Consider the following 22688-nt stretch of genomic DNA (forward strand, 5'->3'; position numbering starts at 1 on the left):
GGACGTGTCCGGCGGAACTGGCACGAATGGCCACCCTAGTGTGATGGTGACTGACTGAGATCTTTTCAAAACTGAATTTACAAAGGTGTCTATTGTTACTGAATAAAACAATGTTTAATTTTCCATGTCCTCTGTGATAGTTGGTTGTCACACAATGTATCACATTTCATTAATGAATATACATATTTTACAACATACATTTTCAGGAGTCATTCTGGAAGAAAACAACTACATTGACACTGCTGTACACATTAACAGATAAACATTGCTCTCTGTACATTTCTTGCTTTATAAGCAGATTACTGTTCAGCAACATTCCAGCAAAATGAGTAGCTTTGACTTAAACTATCTGAATGCCATTAGCCAAAAGTTTGAGTATGTGCAACTTGATTTCCCTAACCTGATTAAAGTTGTTACCTGAAACATCCAAGCATGTCACTCGATTTCTTAAACCGATGACATGACCGGCACGCAGGGTTCTGATAGTGCAAATGTGCTTCACAAAAAAAAAAAACATTTCATTCTGGTTTCCCTAATGACAGTGACTTAAATCAAGGCTGTACATTTTTCAGAGAAACAGACACTACTCAATTATTGCCACTTGTGAGTGGTTGAAATGAAGTCAGGCTACATTAGCCAAGGTCGACACCTTGATATAATGTCTGGATGTATGAAAGCTTCAGCGTCACAACACGTCCATGTCCCACGTTTGAGTGACCTTGTTGGCACAAAGCTGACTCAAAATGAGATGCTCTCTGTCACTTTCACCTTAGACGGACAAAAAGACATTATGATCAGAATCAGATACTTAGAAAGAAAATATGAGAACTAACTAATTTAAGTTCAATCTTACCTTTCAGGTCCAGCACCAGGCTACGGTTCAAATGAGATGAGATGGTACCATCCTCATTAAAAGTCCACCTTTGATTCATGCGCCCATGCTCTTCCCATAATGCCACTCTTGCCCCCACACACGCCTTTGCTCCAATCACAGACAGACAGCCCCTACGCAACTATTCAAATATCACAAAATCAATCATTCACAAATAATCGTTCTGAAATAGTAATTATGTTCATGCCTGATTGTGATTCATAAGTCATTACCTGATATTACATGACAACAAGTAAAGATTTTTTACAAAACTTGAACAATATGCTGTTTCAGAAACAACAATGCATGTGAGATTCAGCTCAAGTCTTGGTTAAATTTTCCCTTAAGATTCAAAGGAAATATGATACAGAAACCTTTTTCTGTAAGTTACTTTGTCTTTATTTTCATAGACAATATTTTAATAAGAGGACAGAAAAGTACAGTTGGAGAGATCGCCAAAAGTGCATCTGCAACTATATGTCCAAGCAGTGCTCACTACACCTGAAGACAGGAAGAAAACTGACCGGGTTTTTCAGAAGACCATCAGCAAAGATCCAGCACTGTGTTTTCAGTAAGCAGTCAGCAGAACTCAGGAAGACTTTTGCTGGAAACGAATCCTCCGGATCGCTCTCAATGGTCAGGACGGAGCCCAGACCTCGATTACGCAGCTTAATTTGTACTTTTGGCTGAAGAGAAATTAAAGGTTTTAAGTTTAGGACAAAGAGACTTGTTGACAAGATCTGCTTTACCTTGTGTGCTTTCTCAAAGGTTTGGTGGATTGCTAACCCTATTTGTTATGAAACTATGATTACTAATATCAGACACAGAGTTTTTTATGATGATTATAAAAAGACTAAACAAGAATTATCTGCAGACTGACACAAACTTCCTGTTAAAATAGAGCATAATGGTCATGATTTAGATGTATATGTTTATTAAGTGTAAATTCATATAATGTCTTAAAATATGAAATGGATTATATGTTATAATTGTAACCCACACACAAACAAGCCTTCACCAATGATAAAATAAACTGTTAGCATCCACGCAACTCAAACACACATGGACAGTGTCAGAAATAGACAGACGGCTAATATTAACTGTTATTCTGTCCTTTAGACTAGCAGTATGACAGTCCTCTGGCGTCTTGTGCCACCTTGCAACACCTTGACAAATACATCCATTTATTTCTACAGTGAAACTGGATGTGTGGATTTCACTCTGACACACATTTTATGGCCAATGAAATGTCGAAACAATGTCCGTATTAAATAATATGAAAAGCAAAACTCATCATTCTTGTAGCTGACCTGTCTGAGGAACTTTAATGATCCAATCGTGTCCCAGTTGCAGTGTTTTCCCCAGTCTGAATATTCTCCAGGTGGCAGAAGCATCTGACGACCATTAAAGTGATTGTATTCATAAGCCACCCACCTGCCGGACGACAGTGAAATGTCTCTGAGACTAATACTCAATGATTTAGTATGAACAGAGCGACGTGAAAGCTCTTACAGGCCGCTGTTGACTCTCAGAGACTGGCTGAAGAACTGATCCATGTTCTCCACATCAGAATATAAAGTTACCTCAGGTCCCTCAAAGCTGCTAAGAGAGAACAAACTGACGGAGGGATCTGTAAAAGTCTGAGAGGAAATGTCATTATTTGGTCACTCATGAAATGACTTCACGAAATGAAATGTACTTATAAAATATGTCCTCTCTTTCAACTCACGTATGAGATTGGCTTTAGCGACCGGACGGCTGTTGACACACAGCCAAATGAAGTGAGATCAGGGTAAAGACCCTCCACCAAGACATACTGGTTACCAAAGTAACCCTTCTCATCAAACAGCAGCCAACTAAACCAGGAAAACAGAGAAAAGAGCGCAGGTGTTATTGTAATTTAATGCTGCCTGAGGTCCACTGATCACTGATTTATAACAATAGGATTATAGCGAATCTTCTGTAGCTGTCAAACTCTCACCTTCCTCGGATCACCCGGAATGATGCCATGCCCGGAGAGCTGCAGTCTAGGACTTCGTCCACAAACTCTGTGACCTCACCGGTATAATGCGGCTGGGTGTAAGCGCGTAACTGCGCTCAGAGAGAAGCATGTTAGCATCACACACTTAGACTCGTATTTATGTCACTGGCACATAAAATGAAAACATACCAAAAACTTTGGTTCTGCAATACCGCAAACCTCCTGAAATGAGTACAAGATGGATTGATTATGTAACATGTGCACCTGACACTTTACGTACTCCCTTACAGCCCAAGAACCAATGTAAGACACTTGCCCTGCGAATTGGCCTCAGTGAGCGTGGTGAACTTTGCCCGCTGCCCCATTCAAGAGCCCCAGGATGGCGTCCTTTCTCCAGAACATACTGCTCTCCTGTGAATCCCTGCTCACTGTACGCCACCCAACTGAAAGACACAAACATAAGAAATATAAGACTTCTCAGAGAAAGTCTCACAATCAAATGATCCTCATCTGATACTCACACTCCACTCATCACATGGATGCTGTCTGCTTCTCCAGCTGGACCGTAAAGCTTCAGGTCAGGAACGTCCACATCCACCACGCTGATCTCCTGATCACAGCTCTTCAGACAAACTGTCGGCTCCAGGAAATCCTGCGGTCATCATCCGAAACAACAAGAAAACATGTTGCTATTAGCAAATCTGTGTTCATCATCAGCATTCACCCCTGCTAATCTAAAAAAGTGTTTACATACGTTCACATAAGAATACATAGTAAGCAAAGGTGGACAGTAGTGAAGTATTTCTACTTAAAGGGTGACTATGAAGACTTTAAGGGGTTGTGCACACCAAAACTTTTAAACACGGCTGAAAACGCATGTAGGACACCGATTGCCAGCTGTTTTATTAGCTAAGCGCCAGTTTCTTCATCCGAACGCTTTGGTAGCTGTGATACTTGAGCTGTGAGCCGGTTGGTTGTTGTGATACTTGTCCCACCCCTCCTCCACTGTGATTGGACGGCCGTGTGAGAACTGACATTGAAGAGCGGAGCTTTTCACCCAAAGTTTAATCCCTTTTAACTCTCAGCACAGAGCACCGGTTTTCAGTGCGAAAAAAAACGCTAGCTGCTGGCTTATTTGAAAAACGCAGAGCTTCCATTGGAAACAATTGAAAACATGCGCCGGCCGCGGGCGTAAAAATATATACACCTTCTACTACTGAACTCCACTTATAGAAACACAAGAAATATATTCATTACTTCAAAAAATCCAAACCTGTCTGTAATACTCATTTTAAGCTGTGGAGTACACCATAATGTTTTACAAAACATGCATTCTGTGTCAATGACGTGTAATGTTTGTCGTGAAATACTTCTACAGTTTACTATAGTACCATGTTATCTACAATAGTTTTTCATGTGAGAATGCTCTACTCCCCATTCCCATTTTCTCACCACTCGGATCGTCTTTATTTTGATCATTTTTCATTTGTATGTTTCTGTACTGTTCATCATCATTTACGTTACTCTTCGGTTAATTTTGAAGGGGCTGAACATAAGACATTGATGTTTGTGTTTACCATGTTTTGCTCACTGTAGAAAGGTTTTGATTGCTATCTTAGGACGTCATGTATTGTGATGTAAACAAATTTCAAAATGTATTAAAACTTTGACAATCCCTAGCCAATCCCAGTGTTAATCTCTTACATCATACATGTGTTTATAGTCGGGGTAACCTTACATGTATCTTTTTTAAGTATCTTTCAACATTTCAAAACATAATTTACTTTTAACTCCACCACATCTCATATTTCTCTGTTGCCTCGCATGAAATGATGTAATAGCTTGGCTAAGTATTTTAGGCTATTGTTTACCTTGATTTTTAACGCAAAAGACATCTTAGTTCGTACTAGCTGGGGTGTTTTTTCAGTTGCTTACATCTGACACAAAATCAGGCCGACCGTTTTAAACCAACATAAAATTAATAAATTACTTTAATTTGAACCCAGTAGGGTGTCATATGAGAACTGGCCCTCACGGTTAACCCTGGTTTTTGGGTTTCTTTCTTTATGAGTGGATTTTTAGTTTCTTGCTGCTGTTGGCCTGCTTACTGGAAGACAGCCAGGCCCGGGGTGGGTAATCGGGAGAACCGGGAGAATTCCCGGTGGGCCGCTTCACTTTTGGGCCGGTCGAATTTTTATTTTTTTAACATTTGTCACGTTAGTGAGTCTATCTTCTCTTAAATGAAACTTCACACGTTTCGCAATGACACTGCAACGCGCAGCCTCTGCATGGTATGTGATGGAGTTTCCCCCTCCCCTCCCACAGAGTTGGTTCGGTCCATAGCACGTCTTTTCCTAAATTTTTCTCCGGTAGGCTGGACCGGCCCTACCGTAACGATACGCGTCTGAGAGGAGGAGTGCGTAAAAAACAGGTTGAAGAAAAAAGCCATTGGAGGATGATGCTGCCAAACTTACAGATTTATTTTCAAGAGGACAAACAAAAGGGACAACAGGTAACTTAAAGAGAAATAAGCCTAGTAATGATTAGCATTAGCAAAGTAATTATTCGGCTAATACCGTTGTCAAACTATTTACAAGCCAACATTTTTTTGTTTAAATATTAGCCTTTTGTGTATACATGGCGATTCATAGACTTTGCAAATATTTTGCAAACATCTTCTGAGCAGCATATAAGCCAGTCCCCCGCTTAAAATGAGGAGGCCATGAGTAAACAATATGAATTAAAGTTATTTAACCCTCAGGTTGTGTTCAGAACCCTATAACACCTTTAGTGTTCCCAGTCAAAAATGACCAGCCTAAAAAAAGCTTATAAATCACTTGTTATGCTATATATTTACCCAATATTGGATTCAATATTTTTGTCAAATTGTTTTCTTTTTTAATTCGGACTGGGTTTTATATTTCTATTTGCATCTGATTAATCATCGGCCTCATAGCATTAGCAATGCTAATAATTTATCAACCTTTCCTTGTGGAATAGACTCTAAAAAGGGCTGGGTTATTTTTGACCCATAATGGACAAATATTGGACAGAACACGCTGCTGGGTTAAAATTGACCCAACTGTTGGGTTATTATTATCCATGGTTGCATAACAACAACCCAACATTGGGTTATTTTTAACCCAGCATGTGTTCTGTCCAATATATACCCATTATGGGTAAAAAACAACCCAGCCCTTTTTAGAGTGTAGAGGAATATTTTTGTTAACTTCTCATCTTAAGTGAAATATTATTTAACTTTTACCTCATTTGTTGAACCATGATATTAATAAAAACTATAGTAAGAGCTGAACTGTTGCTTTATTTATCCAATTTGAAAAAAGTGCTAATTTGGAATAACACTGGGGAAAAAGTGGGCCGGTCTTGGGCCTGAAACTCCCGGGCTGAAAAGTGGCCCCACTCCGGCCCTGAAGACAGCTAACATTAGCTTAGATTAGTTTAGTTTGCTTAGGGTTTTATAAATGTTTACTTTTATATGATGGCTGTTATTTATCATATGAATTGATTAAATTGTTAGAAAGTCTAAGAAAAAGTACATATTGTGTTTATTAGATTAAAATCTATATATGCAACAATAACATTTGCAATACTACTACAAATTCTTTATTTTATTCTATACATTTAATAATTTTCCTGTTTTCTGTGGTTTCTTTTCTTCGTCTTTCATGAAAAGTTGCTTTGAAACAATGCAACACTGTGAAAAAGGCTATAAAAGAAAAAGGAACAAGACTGTAGTATAGGTATGACTGAACTTCATCTATTTGAGCAGCCAGGATTAAAAACACATCCAAAAATTGAGTTTATGTCTCTTTATTCAGATCTATATCTGTTCAATTAGTAAGTGACAGCACTTGTAATGAGAAGGTCAAGTGGTTTGATTTTATTTAACCCTAAACTGATTAAATGTACCATGAATGCACTTTAAGATGCTTTGGCTAAAAATGCCTGCCAAGTGCATAGTTGCTATAAAGCATCTGCTCCCATGTGTGACACTCTGCTCTTCTTGAATTTCACACAGATATTTTAAAATGACCTGAAACAAGACACGAGCAGGGATAAAAGAATAAACTTACGCTCTGAATGTAGCGCAGTGATTTGATTGTGGACTGAGTTTGGCTGAAAAGTGCTGTACATTTACTGTATTGACCTTCTTCCAGAACACACTGATGACCTCTGAAGCCCTGTCTGGAGAAACATACCCATCTAAAAAACAAACACACACAGATAACCTCTGAATCCTGCTTTGAAGAAACACACCAATCTGTGTGTATATATACACACACACAACAAACAGGCATACACAGTTTTCTCAAGACAGATCTTAAAGCAGTTTTTTGCTACAGTGATGTGACTTTAATAAGGACCCGGTCTGAACACGTATCATTCTTCACATGTCTGTGAGAAGAGCAGAGCAGAGCAAAGGAAAGGAGAATTTATTCATTCAATGTATTTAAAAAACATATTCAATTAAAGTTATCTGGTTGTTTAACCATATTTTTTTAACAAACCTTCCTAGACTGCTGTACTTTCTAAGTTCATGACCCATTTGCTCAGGGAGTTTAAACAGACTGGTCCATTTAAACTACAAATAAAAGGTAAATTTTATTTAATGTAATGCAAATGTATTTAATAAGTACAACCAAACTGACACACATTATTTTCTCAGGATAATAAAAGAAACAATTTGAAACCCTACTTAATAACTGTTTCTCTATTAAACATTTGTGCAGGAATTACACCTCCATCATTACTAAATCATCTTTTTGTCTGTTTCAGTTTTGAAGTATGCATACTAGAAAATTATTTTTGCAATTATATAGGTTTCCTATCCTAACTATCCCTGCAATTAAAACACACACTCGACCAACAGATACACCAAACACACTACGTGACACGAATCAAATGAGGAGAAATCGTCATAGAGCAACAGAGCATCAAAGTCATTTTCATACATTTCACAACTGAACTGATCACTTTGTGTGTATACAAGTGAAAGAGACTCACATTCCACCCATAACTCGTATTGAAGAGATGCTGACGAGTCCTTCTGTGACCATCAGACTGGGTGCGTGGTCCAACAGTTCCTTCTTCTTGCCCTGGAAATTCAGCTTCTCATACAAGATCACCTACAAAAAACATAAATCACATTTACTGCTCTAAAAACTTTAAAGATAAGTTTCCTGTCTGGTCCATCTTACCTTTGGGTCGAGAGATCTCATCACCTTCAGTCCACCCTGTGTCAGTAACAGCAAAGAAAAACACGTGCTTTTAAAAAAATACTCTGAACTGCATGCACAGCTGTTTATACCCATCAAGGGGAAAACGTTTTTTTTCCATTTAACAAAACCTAATAACCTAACAAAAGTAATAATGTTGACAGAGTGAAATGTGATGTATCTTAGTGATGGTATTGGAAGATGTAATATTCATTAATGGGTTCAGTTAAGGTAGATGTCACACGTGTCAGTGTGATGTGATGCAAGTTAGTCATGATGCATAAAAAGAGTTAAGAGGTCAAAGGTGAGTGTGACTTGTACCATTTTCAACGGTCGAAGACTCTTTACGTGTGACAAAAGGGAATTCTGGAGAAGTGGTGTGACCCTTCCTTCCGTTTCCAGAACAGCAGAATTGCCGCTGAATCCAGGCTTGTCATAAACCAGCCAGCTACACATAAAAATACAGACTTTTAGGAAATGAATATAGACAAAATGCCACATTGGACACAAGGCTTGGCCACTTGTTGGCAATAAAAAAAAAGGGTCATCATCTGAAAATGGCTGATCTTTAACTATAATAATAGATTACGATTGATGGTCTCTTGTTATTTAAGACAGTACTTAGATGTCTTTAATTAAGTTTAAGTGGAAACATATCAGACGCAGGTCTTTCCTCTGCATTTAATGAAACAGTGTTCAACAATCTGATGTGAAGGTTAGGGTTAGCATGGGCAACGGATTGATTAACTCAAATACACTGATAACTGATGTGATGTAATATTATACGCTTCATACCATCCAGTTTTGACACAGAGGTCTTGCTGTAACACAAGGCCATGCTGTTCCGTCAGATCTCTTGCAGAAAACAGTCGGACGGTATCTCTCATATGAGACATGCTGGGATGTATATGTATCTCTGGAACACTGTCATCCTGATAATGAGAATATAAATGTGTTTAGAAACGGCCAGATACATCATCTAAACAACCAGAGAGAGAGCGCAAGAATACCCTCAGCAGTGCCCTGATCGAGCCCACAGATTGGATGTCAGTAACGTCGGTTCTGTCAGGTTCTGTGAACTCATTCAGGTTCTGTCGAGCGTCTCCACTGGTCCACACAGTCTGACCCTCCTCCAAGAGAACACACGGCCCACGGTAAGACGAATCCGCATGCAGTAGCCAACTAAAAGCATAAAAGTCAGCATGTTCATAATTACATTTGCATCCAATAACGTTTTGCTATGGAGACCAACTTCCTAACTTCAGCTGACAAACTTGAGTGTTTAAGATTACAGAGCATTTCTTAAACTGTTTGTCTAAGATGAATGAGCAGGAAGAACTCAGACACAAAACATTTACACACATTCATTAATAAACTCTTAAGATCAATACTCTTCTTACATTTGAGTGCTGCTGAATAATGCAGACAGAGAACACAGACACATCACAGCAGGCATCCATTAGCAAGAAGACATTTTAATGCATTCATCCAAAACAGGCTAGAAAAAGAAAGTATAATACTGTAATCTTTTACACATGCACTCTTTTATATCTAAACCCAAGAAATGTATGTATGTGTGTGTGAGGGGGTATAATTGGTTTTCAGGGACATGACTAGTGTATAATGACATGTTTATTATGCTTTAAACTACGGGTCCGTTCAATGCTTGAATCTGATTGGCTGAAGAACGTTCTGAGGTGTGCAATTATTTTCTTGGAAACGCATGGCAAACTTAGTTCCAGGCAGCTTTCTTGACCGCATTACAGTTCCATATCACTTCGCATAGTTAACTGTAATAACGGACAAAAAAAACCCTTGGTTAAGGTTAGGGTTATAATTCAAATAATTTGAATTTTTTTTCTAAAAATTCAACGGCCTGTCGTCATATATTCCTAACATAAACCCAGGAAGTGTCTCTGTAAACTGAAGGTCTTAACAATCATACTAAATGTACGTTTTTCATAGATTGAAGACTGCCAACAGGTTTTTGTGATGGTTGGGGTCAGGGACTGGTGTAGGGTTAGGGGAAGAGAATATACAGTTTGTACGGTAGAAAATCCATGGGATTCTCCCTGTAAACCACATATGCCAATGTGTGTGTGTGTGTGTGTGTGTGTGTGTGTGTGTGTGTGTGTGTGTGTGTGTGTCTGTCTGTTTGTCTGTTTGTCTGTATGTGTGTGTGTGTGTGTGTGTGTGTGTGTGTGTGTGTGTGTGTGTGTGTGTGTGTGTGTGTGTGTGTGTGTGTGTGTGTGTGTGTGTGCGTGTGCGTCTCTGTGTGTGCGTGCGTGCGTGCGTGCGTGCGTATATACACTGTAGGGAGGTCAAAATAAAAGTCATTACCATCCTTTAAGTGCATGAACTGTGACTCTGTGAGAAAACAGAACCGTCTGTGCATCCTCCACATCACCAAATATTTCTCTTCTCTCACCGCTGAGCGACTGACCCTCATAGATACATAACTGTGTTTGCAAACAAAAACAATTTCAGTCACAAAAAGACCCAGCTGGTGTGAACACAGGTTTTCAACCCTTCTCCCAGGGAGCTAAAGGGAACTAAACCCACTGTATAGCAAGAGAGTCTAAAAATAAATACTGACCCGCTATGATCAAATATCTCTCTATATCAGCACAAACAGCCCTCAAAGTCTCACGTTTGGACAAACTTTAGTAACCAACACAAATATTGCACCAAAGACAAAGGCAATATATACACTATGTAGACAAAATGTCTTGTTTGTATGTATTTTGACGCCCCTTCTAATAAATATGTTTGGGGCAGCAGAGTTGAAGGTCCCCAGTTGGGTTTACTCTGGGTACTACAGTATATGGTTTCCTTCCACAGTCCAAAAACTATACACACACTGAGGGAAGGGCAATCTGACATCTCCAATTCACCTAAGCCGCATTTTTAACTTGGAAATCAACCAGTTCTCAGCTTGAATTTAGCCAGCTGAAATGGCATTAAGAAAAAAAATAAACATGTTTATCTTTTCCAGTTATTCCAATCTAAACAAATATTAATGCTGTATACCATACAATACCATTTTAAAGAATTTTGTTTTCATCTTTTTGCACTGTGCTGAAATGACCCCTGTGTGCCCCTGTGTACAAATCATGGATGGGTTTGGGTGATTAAGTGTTCAGCTGTGTTTATGTCTGGGCTTTATGCACACCAGTCAAGTTCTTCCACACCAGACTGAATCGATAATTTCTTTTTGGACACAGGGGCACTGTCATGTTGGAATAAAAACGTGCTCTTGCCCAAACACAAACAACACAATAATATGCTACAGCATTAACATTCGTATTTCCTTAAAAGACTAAAGTGGTCAAAACCGGTCCATATAGTGTATACAGTATTCATGCCTGTAACATGTCAAATCAAAACAGCTAGAGACAAATTAATTGTTGTTTCTACATTGCTTAGACAGAAGATGTATAAACAACATTTACAAATCAAAAAATAAGATAAAAAGATTTACAGCTCAAAAAAACAAAAGGATTTAGTGGCCTACTTTTACTGACTTAAGTCCAATTTACACTTCTGCATTGATCGTACACTGTAACTAGGGATGCACCGATAGGATTTTTTTGGACCGATACCGATTTAAACAGACAACTTCTGGCCGATACCGATGCCGATACTAAACACTTGTATACAATACTATACAGTTGGTCTATTTGCTAGTTTATTTCTGCATCAAATTATTTTTACTGAAAATGGATTTGATCTAATTAACATTCAACTGACCAACATAATAAGAGAGACACAAATTAAGCTAAAACAAATATAATAAGACAGCATGACAACCTTCAAAGGTGGTTTTTGCTGTTCAGCATTTATTTTATTAACAACATTAACTCGTTTTTTTTACATATAATGGATTTCTTTATGCAGTTAATTAATAGGCCGATACCGATTGTTTTTCTCGTGCTATTGCCGATATGCCGATGGTTTCAAATTCATCAAAAATCGGCCGATAAATATCGGCGGCCGATACATCGGTGCATCACTAACTGTAACCCTAGACGCAAACCCTACGTTGTAGGCTATTCCTCTCTAAAAACGTAACAACATGTCAGTTCTATGCAAAATGGATAGTCTGTAAGAACCCTCATTTCCTCATGGCAATTTCCACTTGGGGCGATAAAATCAAAGATGTAACAGGTTGAGGAGCAATGTTTAGCAACTCAAGCTGCAACAAAGGTGCTTTCTATTTACCTCAATAACTCAAAGTTTCTGCTTCTTTGGAATTTGCCTTGATACTGAAACATGCGCATGGACATTTCCTACTAGCGATCTGCATGTGTAATTGCACATCGATGCGAACAACGATGCAGAAGTATATATAAAAACAGACACGTAGCCTACGGCTTAGAGGTCCTATAGCGTAGTTCCTACGCAGAACTATAAATCAAGCTTCAAATAAAATGCAAAGAGCTGTTTTAAGGCTCAGGTGTCTAGGTTCTGGAGATCATAAAAAACTTCAACAGCACACAACACTAACAGCACATTAACACCATGAGAACCCTAAAGAAAAGAGATGACTTACGACAGATGATCTAGGACTAAACTTTCCAAATCCTCCAATCTCTTCCTGTGAGAAGGTAAGAGTAAAATTAAGCTAGGTGATAGAATTGCAACATTTCCCATACTAGATGAAACAACTGACTGCTGCGCTTACCGTAATGGCCTTGTTAATTTTACTATGGCATACAGCACTACAGTGTTTAGTATCTTTAGGTTCCTTTTCAGTTGATGACTTTACACTAGATTTCAAATACTGATATAAAGGTGTACTGGCATTCTTCCTAACATCGTCCAGCATGCCATCACAGTTTGGCTCTTCCTGTAGTCCATTCTGGGTTTCATTAGCTGTTTGATTAATACTGGAGCAAAGTTCGTCCTCAGTGTTTGGATCATTGACAGTTTTGAACTCAGTGAGCAGTTGGTTCAGTAAGATACTGGACATATCCTTTTCTCTCTTGCTGTCTTCTCTGTGGTGGTCCCACGGTGGTCTGAAGACAGTCCTTAAAGACTCTACATGGCCTTCATCTGAACCGCACAGCATGCTGGACTGCAGCTTTTCACTGACAGACTGTAAAAGAGAAAGAATGGACAATGCCGGCTGTTCAACATATTCCTGCTCCTCCTCTGTTGCTTGGGGAACCTGCAGCATTTCCTGCCTCGAGGTATCCTCACGCACAGATTCCTCCTCATAGATAGGAGACAAAGAGAAGGGGTAAGCTTTGGCTCTACGTGTGCTAGGACTGTGAACGGGACCCATGTCATTCACAAACACCGTGTCTATCTCTTCCTCCTCGCTGATTATCCCAAAGCCTTCATCCACCTGGACGAGGTCAAGCTCATGATAACGGGAATGTTGGGGAACGGAACAGCCTGGGAAGTCAAGTTGAATCATCTTAGTGGATAGAGTCATAGCTGATGTTGTTCCCTCTGCTTGATCCAAGCTGAGTTCTGTCTGAAAATTTTCCTCAAATGATCCAGGGCTTAGATCATTTGTAACATTACAGCAGAATGCTTTCACAGAGGTCCACCGAGATGAGCCGTGTCCTCCCGACTCCACATATTCATCTGACTGGACTGCAGCCTCAGATGGTAAAGAACTGTCCACCACAAGGAATCTCACATCTGTTTTGGCCTTAGAGTCAGAGCAGATCTGTTCCCGCTCAATGCTTTCTGACTGAGGATTATGGCTTTGGGTAGCAGGTAACTGCTCTACAATCTTCGGTCTGTCTTTCATTTCAGAATCTGTTTCATTAGATGCGAGACTGTGGTTAAAGGGTTCAGATTGGGTCTGGCTCCTCTGATTTACTGATGTATCAGTTTCAATTGTACAAGCATCAACGGTCATGCCCACACAACACCTGATGTCAGTGTCAGAGCCAGCAATGGACTCATACCCTGAGGAAGGAGTTGACCTGCAGCCCTCCGCATGGCTGCGCCCCCCTGCAAGGGTATCCTCCAGAACTACAGATGGTGACTGATCCAACGTCACACTGAACTGCCGCTCTGCATTACCATCTCTATCTTCCCCTTCAAACAGGACCGATCCTGAATCTTTTGTAAAATCACTGGTTAAGAGTATGTGATTCTCCGGGTCAGATTCTTCTAATCTTTGGAGGGCAGAAAAAGCATTTACCAGAATGTTGTCAACCATCTTCACAGACTCCAGTTCAAGGACATCCTTATGCAACCCAAAGTCTACTTCATCTGGTTTCAGTTCTGACTCCGTCTTCTCCAGATTCCAGCTCATTTGAGGATCCACTGACACAGTCTCTAGTGTCCAACTCTGAGCAGACTGCTTGTGTTTACTGTTAGAAAGCATATGTAGTTTATTTCTTTCTGGCTTATGTATTCCGTCAAATGAGTCTCCTATGCCAATAAATAACTGATCAGAGTTGGTTTTATCAACATGAGGGAGATTGTTGACAGTAGTTTGTCCACATTTAACAGCTGGATCACAATCATGACTCTCTGTGTCAGTGGAAAGAGGACTAAGGGTCAAAGCGTTATCCATTTGTTGTATCCATGACGGAGAGTGAGTTAATGAATTTACAGCAGGGGGATGTTCCTGACTACCAGAGGTCATTTTAATTGTTGGAGAGATGTTAGTCTCTCCTAGTCTCTGGCTTTCTGGACGAGTAGCCACCTCTCCCTCAGAAACAGATGAACAGAGCTCCATGCAATGCTTTCTCTTTTGTCTCTTGGCATCCCTCAGCCCCCGGTAAGTTCCATATGTCACCACAGGAGGACAGGCTAGATCGAAACATCTCTTCTCCTCCAAACTCTCTTTGGCAGAGTTGATGTCTACGGCATTGCTATGATCTTCACTCAGTGCCTCAGATCTATGGAAGGAAAATAGAGATAAATCAATAACAGAGGGCCAAGAGACTTTAATCAAGCTATAAGCTTTAATCTCCATCAGATTTCAAACCAAACACAACAAATGTATTTCATAGCAAAACAAGACACAAAATAATATACACACTTTAAGATCTACAGCCAAAAATGAATACACAAACACTTGTTGCTTGTTCATAAAACACTCTTATTTAAGGTTTTTATGTGTCATAGTAGGGTTGACGCCAGAGAATACAGAAAGAGTTGGCTTCCATGTTTCACTGGGAGGGGGGGGTGTATACCTTGTTCACCTTATTATTTTATTATTATTATTAGTAGTAGTAGTAGTAGTAGTATATTATTATCATTACATGGCACTCTAAAATGCTTGGTTCTGACTGGCCAGTCACAACATTCCAAGGTATTTTATTCCGAGATAGCAACCGCCTAAAACTAACCCAGTCTAACCCGGGTACTGCGAGTAAGTCATCTTTACAGGCACAGTTTCATACCTATGAATTAATACATGTAAATATGCCTAATTATTAACATATATGAGATTTTTTTCCACAGATTAAACCAAATGTTCGTCTTTTGACTTTAAACTTGTTTTAATGCGTCTTGGCTTATACCCATTATGTAGCGTATTTCCCTCGCAGAAGGTGTGTATTTCTTAAAAAAAAGCTAATAAAAAATATCAAATAAAAACTGTATGTCTATATGTTTACTTGTATAGCAACTAGATGTGGAATTAGCAGGATAATGTACAGCCAGTCTGGTTGTTATCGCAAATAATTTGGAGTAAGAGTAAAACCCTAACTTATCATGATGTTGAAGTGCAAGACTATGCATGGATAACCCATGCAAATCATAAAGACCAGCACATAACTGAATAACAGCATAAGAAAACAATGTCACTGACAGATCTACAACAGAATGTACTAAGGCAAAAAGGCATTTTACCTTCAGAAGAGTTGAAGGCGAGGAGACACATTTTTTAAGAGGTCCTTTTGTTTGTCGCAACATTTCTTTGTCTCGCTCAAATGCAAGATTCACAAGCTGAGACTAACAAGTGTGGCCCATGGCTCATCTGTGGTCCGTGAAACATTATTAAAAACAGAGAATGAGTTCTCACGCATGAATGAAGGCCCCAAACGTGACAGCAACTTACAGTGCAGACAAAACACTGGGAATAGCTTCAAGAACTTTGTGTTGTTTAAATGTAGTGGCTTACTATGTAATTGGCTGACTATGTTAACATTGCATTATGGGTTAGTTTTTATTTTAATTTTAGTTATTAATTTTAACCAGTGTTCATTGTATAACCAAATTAATTTGCAACACCCTTTTTTTAAATGATCAAGTTCAATCTTATATCAAGAAAAAAGGGGGCACAGTGACTCAAGTGGACCGACCGCTTGTGGAGCAGACACTGTGTCATAGAAAAAAGCAGACATTCAAACAGCAGTTCCAGTACATTCTTATTAAACATTTATAAGCAGCAGCTATAGAAAGGAGTGTCTCAACATAACCCTCATGCTGTTCACTCTTACAGTAACTCTCTAACTGGTTAGTCCTTTATTGACATTAACATTGATTACAATGTTTACTCTTACAGTGACCCTCACACCGTTCAAAACAGAACAGCTGTACTTGTCAAGTAGCCTTAGTATACGTGGAGTTTTAAGAGTTCCTACAGGCCCATTTAAACATAAATGCACTAAACACCAATGCTATAGTGAAACAAGACGGACTAGGCATGGGCTGTTACCAGTTTCAAGGCATACCGAGGTTTTAAACCCAGAATATACTGCACGGTTATTGGCTGTCCCAGACGAAAGATTGCCATTGTGAAACAATCGTCGTGATTTCTGTGATCGTGTCTCTTTTATCGGTGGTCCTATGTCGTAAAGAAAGAGAGGTTAAAAGACGGCCATTTTCCCGGTCTTGCATCCAAAGATAGCCTTAGTTTTCTGACAGTGTCAGAAATTCAGCATTATCATCGCACAGTGTGTTTGCTGCTACGACCTGCATACTGGTAATTGTTTACCATGAGCACATGATGGTGACGTTGAGCTAACGTGTGATGCAGCCGCCGAAGCTTCCGTGTCATCATCGTACAGTCTACATGCCTGCCGTACCCGAGTTTAAACGATCCATGTCACACGGTGTGATAAGGTAATAATCTTATAGGAGTGCAAAAATCCTGCAGTGTATTCCGGGCTTTAAAGAGTCAAGGTTGCAAAACCAGACATTTTCTGTAATACCGTTTGCAAGGTATGAGCTGGGTTTACACAAAAATTACAAGTCATGTAATTTACATTTCATATATATTACAAAAATATTTTTTGAAACAAAATTATAATTTAAAGGCTTTATTTTTTCCCCAGCATACATGTTGTATGTTGCTTAAAAATAAAATGTATTGTGTCCAGTTAAAAAGTTGTTGTTTGTTTACGTCTGAAAATAACACATTTTAGTGTTGCAATGGTAAAACCGCAATACTGTGAAACCGTGGTTTAATGTTATCATACCGTCAAAATCTCATACCGGCCCATGCCTAACACTAAGACAGACTAATACAAACCTGATTATAGTTACACAAACAAGAACAAACAAACATGACCCCACCCTTAGTAATGAGAGCAGGCCTACAGCAAGATTGTACTACAAAACCTTAGAAAAATAAATGAATTCTTACATATTATTGATCACAAACAGTTTGTATAAATCCGTCTTTCAGAATAAACGTTTCTGCAAATCCAGCATTGCAGCATTGCAATCCAGGTTCAAACATCAACTGCATTCAAACACCAGGTAAAAGTAATAAACAACTAATTTATTTTCTAGGGTCGTGTAGTTCTTTAACCTGATAAGGAACACTGTGCCGTACACGGCACACCCCCTCCCTTGCACGTGAGGCTGCATTACGTCATTGTAACTTTGAAGCATTAAATCTTTAAAATATACGGTCATGCGGCACATCGTTGTAAAGCTTAGACTTTTGGGATTCCATTAAGCGCACACAAAAAGCATAATATGATTTTTAGCAGTCATAAAACTGTAATCTAGTTGTTAGTTACCTGAACCGGGCGGCGCCGATTTAGGATATTTACTTACCTTCAAAATCTTTCCTTTATCCGCTTCGGTGAAATTGTCCAAAACAAATTGTTCATAAATCCGCAAAAGTCCAAGGAAATGGAATATCCAAGCCTTTTAATCCAAAACGATTTGTTCATCTCACAATCTTGACGTTTCTGACCGAATTACGATATAAATAGTGTATACAATAAGTTCACTAACAGACATTCGTTCGAATCTCACTTTTCATTCATGATTTATAATGAATATATTCGGATGTCATGTTTATTGTGCAACGTCTGAGGAACAAATGCGCCCCCTTGTGGAATTTCAGCCGTTCCATAAGAGGCTACACGTAAATTTTTCATTTACATCATCTTCAGAAACACACACACAGGATTGTGGGATATTATGTGAAGTGAAAAATACTACGGCCTTCAAAAACTGCCCAGATGAACGTACCTCAGCAGACAGAAAGTGACCCAAACCCTAAATTCAGACATTTCATTGTTTACTTTTCCATCCATATTCTGACTACAAAAAAAAGGGAAAACACAGACACACATGCAGCCATAATAAGTTATGTCCGCATGGGTATCAAAACAAACTTAAGACCAAGTTGCACTTCAAATGAAAGTGATGTAATGGTCAATGTATGGTACACCCCTACTTGGAATGTGACCTCTGCATTTAACCCTAACCCAGTAAGTAGTTAACACACACACACACACACGCACACACCATACACACAGTAAGTCAACAGATTGGACCATGGTGCCATGGACTTTTACTGTCTTGAAATGTTATTACATGGACCAGAACAGCAAGAAATCAATGTGATTAAACATAAATCAGTTATATAAGACTACACTAAAGAGGTTTTGCTCATAAATGTATGTAAAGTAAAGTAAAGTGATCTTGAGATTTTTGTACTGGTGGTAAGCTGCAGGAGCCGCTCTGCAAATGCGGCCGGTGTGAAATCACAATGCTCACGAGTGCGGTGTGTAACTGGCATTATATGGATATTTACTACATACATCACACCCGCAATACACATTCACCAGGAAAAACACAAATGCAGCCGTTTACAACTCGATAAGCCCAAAATGATTGGTGCTCTGGTTGTTTCCAGATGTCTTATTAACAGCTAATGTGGGTGACACCTTTGAAAAAAACTCTGACATGGGACAACAAACTTTCTGTAATTCACAGTTAGGTGTGCTTACAGTAAGAAACTTTCCATGACACGCTTACAGCTCTCAGATCATCCTGTGAACTTCTCTCTTGGACTGAACTCTGTCTGTCTCTCATGAAACTGAACTGTGGATGTTTACAGCTGGGCTAACGACATCATCAGCAGGCGCCAGGCCTGAGTCGCATGGAGTGAAGTCTGAGAACCCCAGTGATGCATCTACTGCCAAACACGCAGGATAAGGTCAGACATCACCACAGCGTTTATACAACACACTAACACCAAGAAAAATAACTAACAACAAACATTATGCACTTTATTAATACATTTCCCTCACTCAGGACATCTCTGATTCATATTTGGTGTTTCAAGACTTTGTTCACTTAGACTTGGTGTTATTATTATACAGAGAAGGGTTTTTGCACACACAATGTCACAGTCAACAGATCATGTAAGTTGAAATACTCACTGCGTGCGTGTAACCTCTGAATGACACTCAGACACCTCCAGTGTTTGTTGGTCAGACAGCTGAACAGAGAGAGATGGATCCACACATCCTCCAGTTTTCTGTGTCTCTGCGCTAGTTTGCGAGTCTCTCGTGATCGGACGGCTGCCGTCGGTATCCGCTTGTCTGGGTCTTTGGACACCGGCTGGTTCTGCCTGGCTGAAGAGAAACAAGCTACCCAGCCGCTTGAAGAAGCCGTCCACAGGGGGCGCCGCTGGGCCGGACTGCGAGGCGGGGGCACAGAGGGGGGGAGGTTCAATCGCTGACCCTCCTGCACCCCTCTGCGTGCTGTCCTGCACACGTGACTCACTGCTTCTGTCCTGTACGTCACACAGCAGCGACTCCTACATGGGAAGAACAGGAAGAGAACAGATGAGCAGTGAGCAGCTTCTTCCTGTGTCAACAATGAGTCAACTCTCTCACTCCCTCTCTCCCTCTCTCCTGCTCTCTCTCTCTCTCTCTCTCTCTATCTCTCTCTCAAGCAGACGTCCTTCCCCCCAGGCTCAGCCTACCTATTTAACCCTTTTCAATCCCAAACTAACATTGACTTAAAGGAACAGTGCATCCAAAAATGAATTCCCTCATATTTGACTCACTCTCACACCATCCCATAAAGCACAGACATCCATCATTAAAGTAATCCAAACCACTGCAATGAGTTAATAAATGTATCATGCAAAATGCTACAGTAGATGTGTGAGAGAAAACTGTTTACATTTACAACTTATTTAGTCAAAATAAAACCACAACAAACACATAATAGTGCTACATCCATAACTTTAAGCGGACATAACAAAATTTCATTAGAGGCTGACTGACAACAGCACAATAAACTTTCACTGAGGAACCTCCAACGACCCAACTCAACAGACATCACTGCAGGATTAAAAATCAGACGTCCAGCCATGAGAGATACAAAGATATAATTACAAACACGTAAAGATGCTGGTGACTTCATTATTTAATCTATTAGTTAGGTTTAGTGGTATTAAAATGCGTGTAATGTGACATAAAAAGATTGCAGTTAAAGGTCCCTATCTTTGCACTACACAACACTAATTGTTCAAATGTTTTTTCAAGTAAATTTTATCAAACACACACAGTTTTCAGCACAGTCACACAGATGTTGTACCTGTGTTGTTGTTGTGTCCAGATGCTGCTCAGGTGTTTGGTCCTTACAGGTGATCATTGATGCTTCATCCTCACTGGGAATAAAACAAAACATGACATGACATCTGCAAATCAGTAAAAGTTTTTCTAATCAAGCAACAGTTACAAATTCACTGCTTTGTTCATGCAAATCATAGAGAGAGAGAGAGAGAGAGAGAGAGAGAGAGAGAGAGAGAGAGAGAGAGAGAGAGAGAGAGAGAGAGAGAGAGAGAGTAATAAGGCTGACACACCCTGTAATTGTCCCTGTCTCGCAGTTAAGTGACCCTTTTTCCCTGAATATTATTCCTGTCTGTTTTGAGCACATTGTTAATGATGTAAGAAACATTGGCACAGACTGACACGATACAAAAATGAAGTTTAAAGCGCACGTGTCGTTTCAACATGAAAGACAAACCTCGAGTTTCTGTCCAATGATTTACTTCTGGAAAACAATCGGGAAAAGTTTCTCGTGAAATCCTCGTGCCAGGACATCCGCCGATTCGGATCGGACATCATGTGGAAAAATAAACTTAAAAGTATAACTTAAAAGTAAAACGCTAAGAAGCTTTAGTCCGATCGTACGTTGATCTCAGCGTGTAACAGATCAGAGATCAGACTGAAGCCCGATGAGTGTTTGAGGAAGTTTGTTTGGGAGGAGCCAAAATTCAGCGTTTAACTCAAGACTGTAAAACTGCTATCGGATATTTCTTAAACGGTATCTACACACAGTTTGAAGTGTAAAGCCTCCATTTATGTGCAATATATTAAATGTAGGTTAACTAAACTATTAGCATATATTTTTTAGCCTACAAACAATCGTAATAAAAGTTTAGCGCTGTTTTAAAACCAAATATTTTACCTAGTTTACAACGACTCAAACATGTATATATAATAGAAATATAAATAACTTTTAATTTCGTGTTTATGTAACAACTTTAGAATTAAAATGAACTTTAAGCGCTGCTCTTCCTACACTTACATTGTGCTGTTGGTACATAATAAAGGGATAATCGTGAATGTATTGTGATGAAGATTATTTTATAACATCATTTGCTATATAAAACAGGGAAAAGAATTTGCTATTTTTGATTTTTGATTCTGTGGCGCCATCCGGTGTTCAGTGAGAGTAACACTGTGTGTGTGTGTGTGTGTGTGTGTGCGTGCGTGCGTGCGTGCGTGCGTGCGTGCGTGCGTGCGTGTATACCAAATACATTTCAGTCATTTTTCTATACCTACTGTAGTCTGTTCTTTATTTAAACATCCGACTTTTCTCTATTTTACTGAAAGGGTTAATAAAATGCCACACACAGTTGTTAAAAACTGTATGACAGCACTGTCCTTTGGTTCTTCAAAAGTGATGTTTTATTTTACTTTATGTATTAAGGGATACTCTGCTGTCACTTTCATTGGCATAGAAACTCTAGATCTAAAATGAGTGTTATAATAATAAAAGTGTGTCATAGCTCAGACAAACAGCAAACTGCAGTTTATTTGTGTGTGTATGTGTATAGTTATATATGCTTTAGGCCAGAAGAAACTCTGGTAGCCTAAGCTTTAATAAAGAAGTTCTGAATAAATTGTTTAGCTTTGACATCTGTTGTATAACACAAAACCAAAAACCATATGTCTGTCATCTATAAGAAGAAAGGGTATGGGGGCCACCCGACTGACTAAGAGTTATTACTCCCATGAGGCTCAGCGCACAAGATAAAAGAGAGTCTGTGATATTATAAATTCAGAGCTACATTTCCAGAGCAAATCTTTTATTTGTTCAAATCTTGATGTTTCTGCTTGTATTGTGAAGTGAG

General features: G+C 39.3%; 1 protein-coding gene across 4 annotated transcripts; it reads right to left on the reverse strand.

The window, feature by feature from the left end:
- Window positions 1-92: 92 nt before the first annotated feature.
- On the reverse strand, window positions 93-21522 carry LOC135746330 (beta/gamma crystallin domain-containing protein 3). Of its 4 annotated transcripts, XM_065264978.1 has the most exons (22): window positions 21296-21522; window positions 20864-20936; window positions 19696-20075; window positions 12774-14958; window positions 12642-12686; window positions 10430-10548; window positions 9100-9271; window positions 8885-9021; window positions 8411-8537; window positions 8072-8107; window positions 7878-7999; window positions 6947-7076; window positions 3374-3504; window positions 3169-3295; window positions 3042-3074; window positions 2853-2962; window positions 2601-2727; window positions 2384-2511; window positions 2182-2305; window positions 1396-1557; window positions 854-1013; window positions 93-768 (listed from the first exon to the last, which is right to left on the reverse strand). In XM_065264978.1, the coding sequence occupies exons 1-22, from the start codon at window positions 21394-21396 to the stop codon at window positions 686-688; spliced, it is 4812 nt and encodes a 1603-aa protein (XP_065121050.1). In that variant the 5' UTR covers window positions 21397-21522; the 3' UTR covers window positions 93-685. The 4 variants fall into 4 exon arrangements, with proteins under 4 accessions (XP_065121050.1, XP_065121057.1, XP_065121065.1 ...); XM_065264985.2 differs by lacking the exon at window positions 12642-12686; XM_065264993.1 differs by lacking the exons at window positions 20864-20936; window positions 21296-21522 and adding an exon at window positions 19261-19448 and having other exon boundaries at window positions 19696-19834.
- Window positions 21523-22688: the final 1166 nt, after the last annotated feature.

The sequence above is a fragment of the Paramisgurnus dabryanus genome, chromosome 10 (genome assembly GCF_030506205.2).
Source record: "Paramisgurnus dabryanus chromosome 10, PD_genome_1.1, whole genome shotgun sequence".
Taxonomy (NCBI): domain Eukaryota; kingdom Metazoa; phylum Chordata; class Actinopteri; order Cypriniformes; family Cobitidae; genus Paramisgurnus; species Paramisgurnus dabryanus.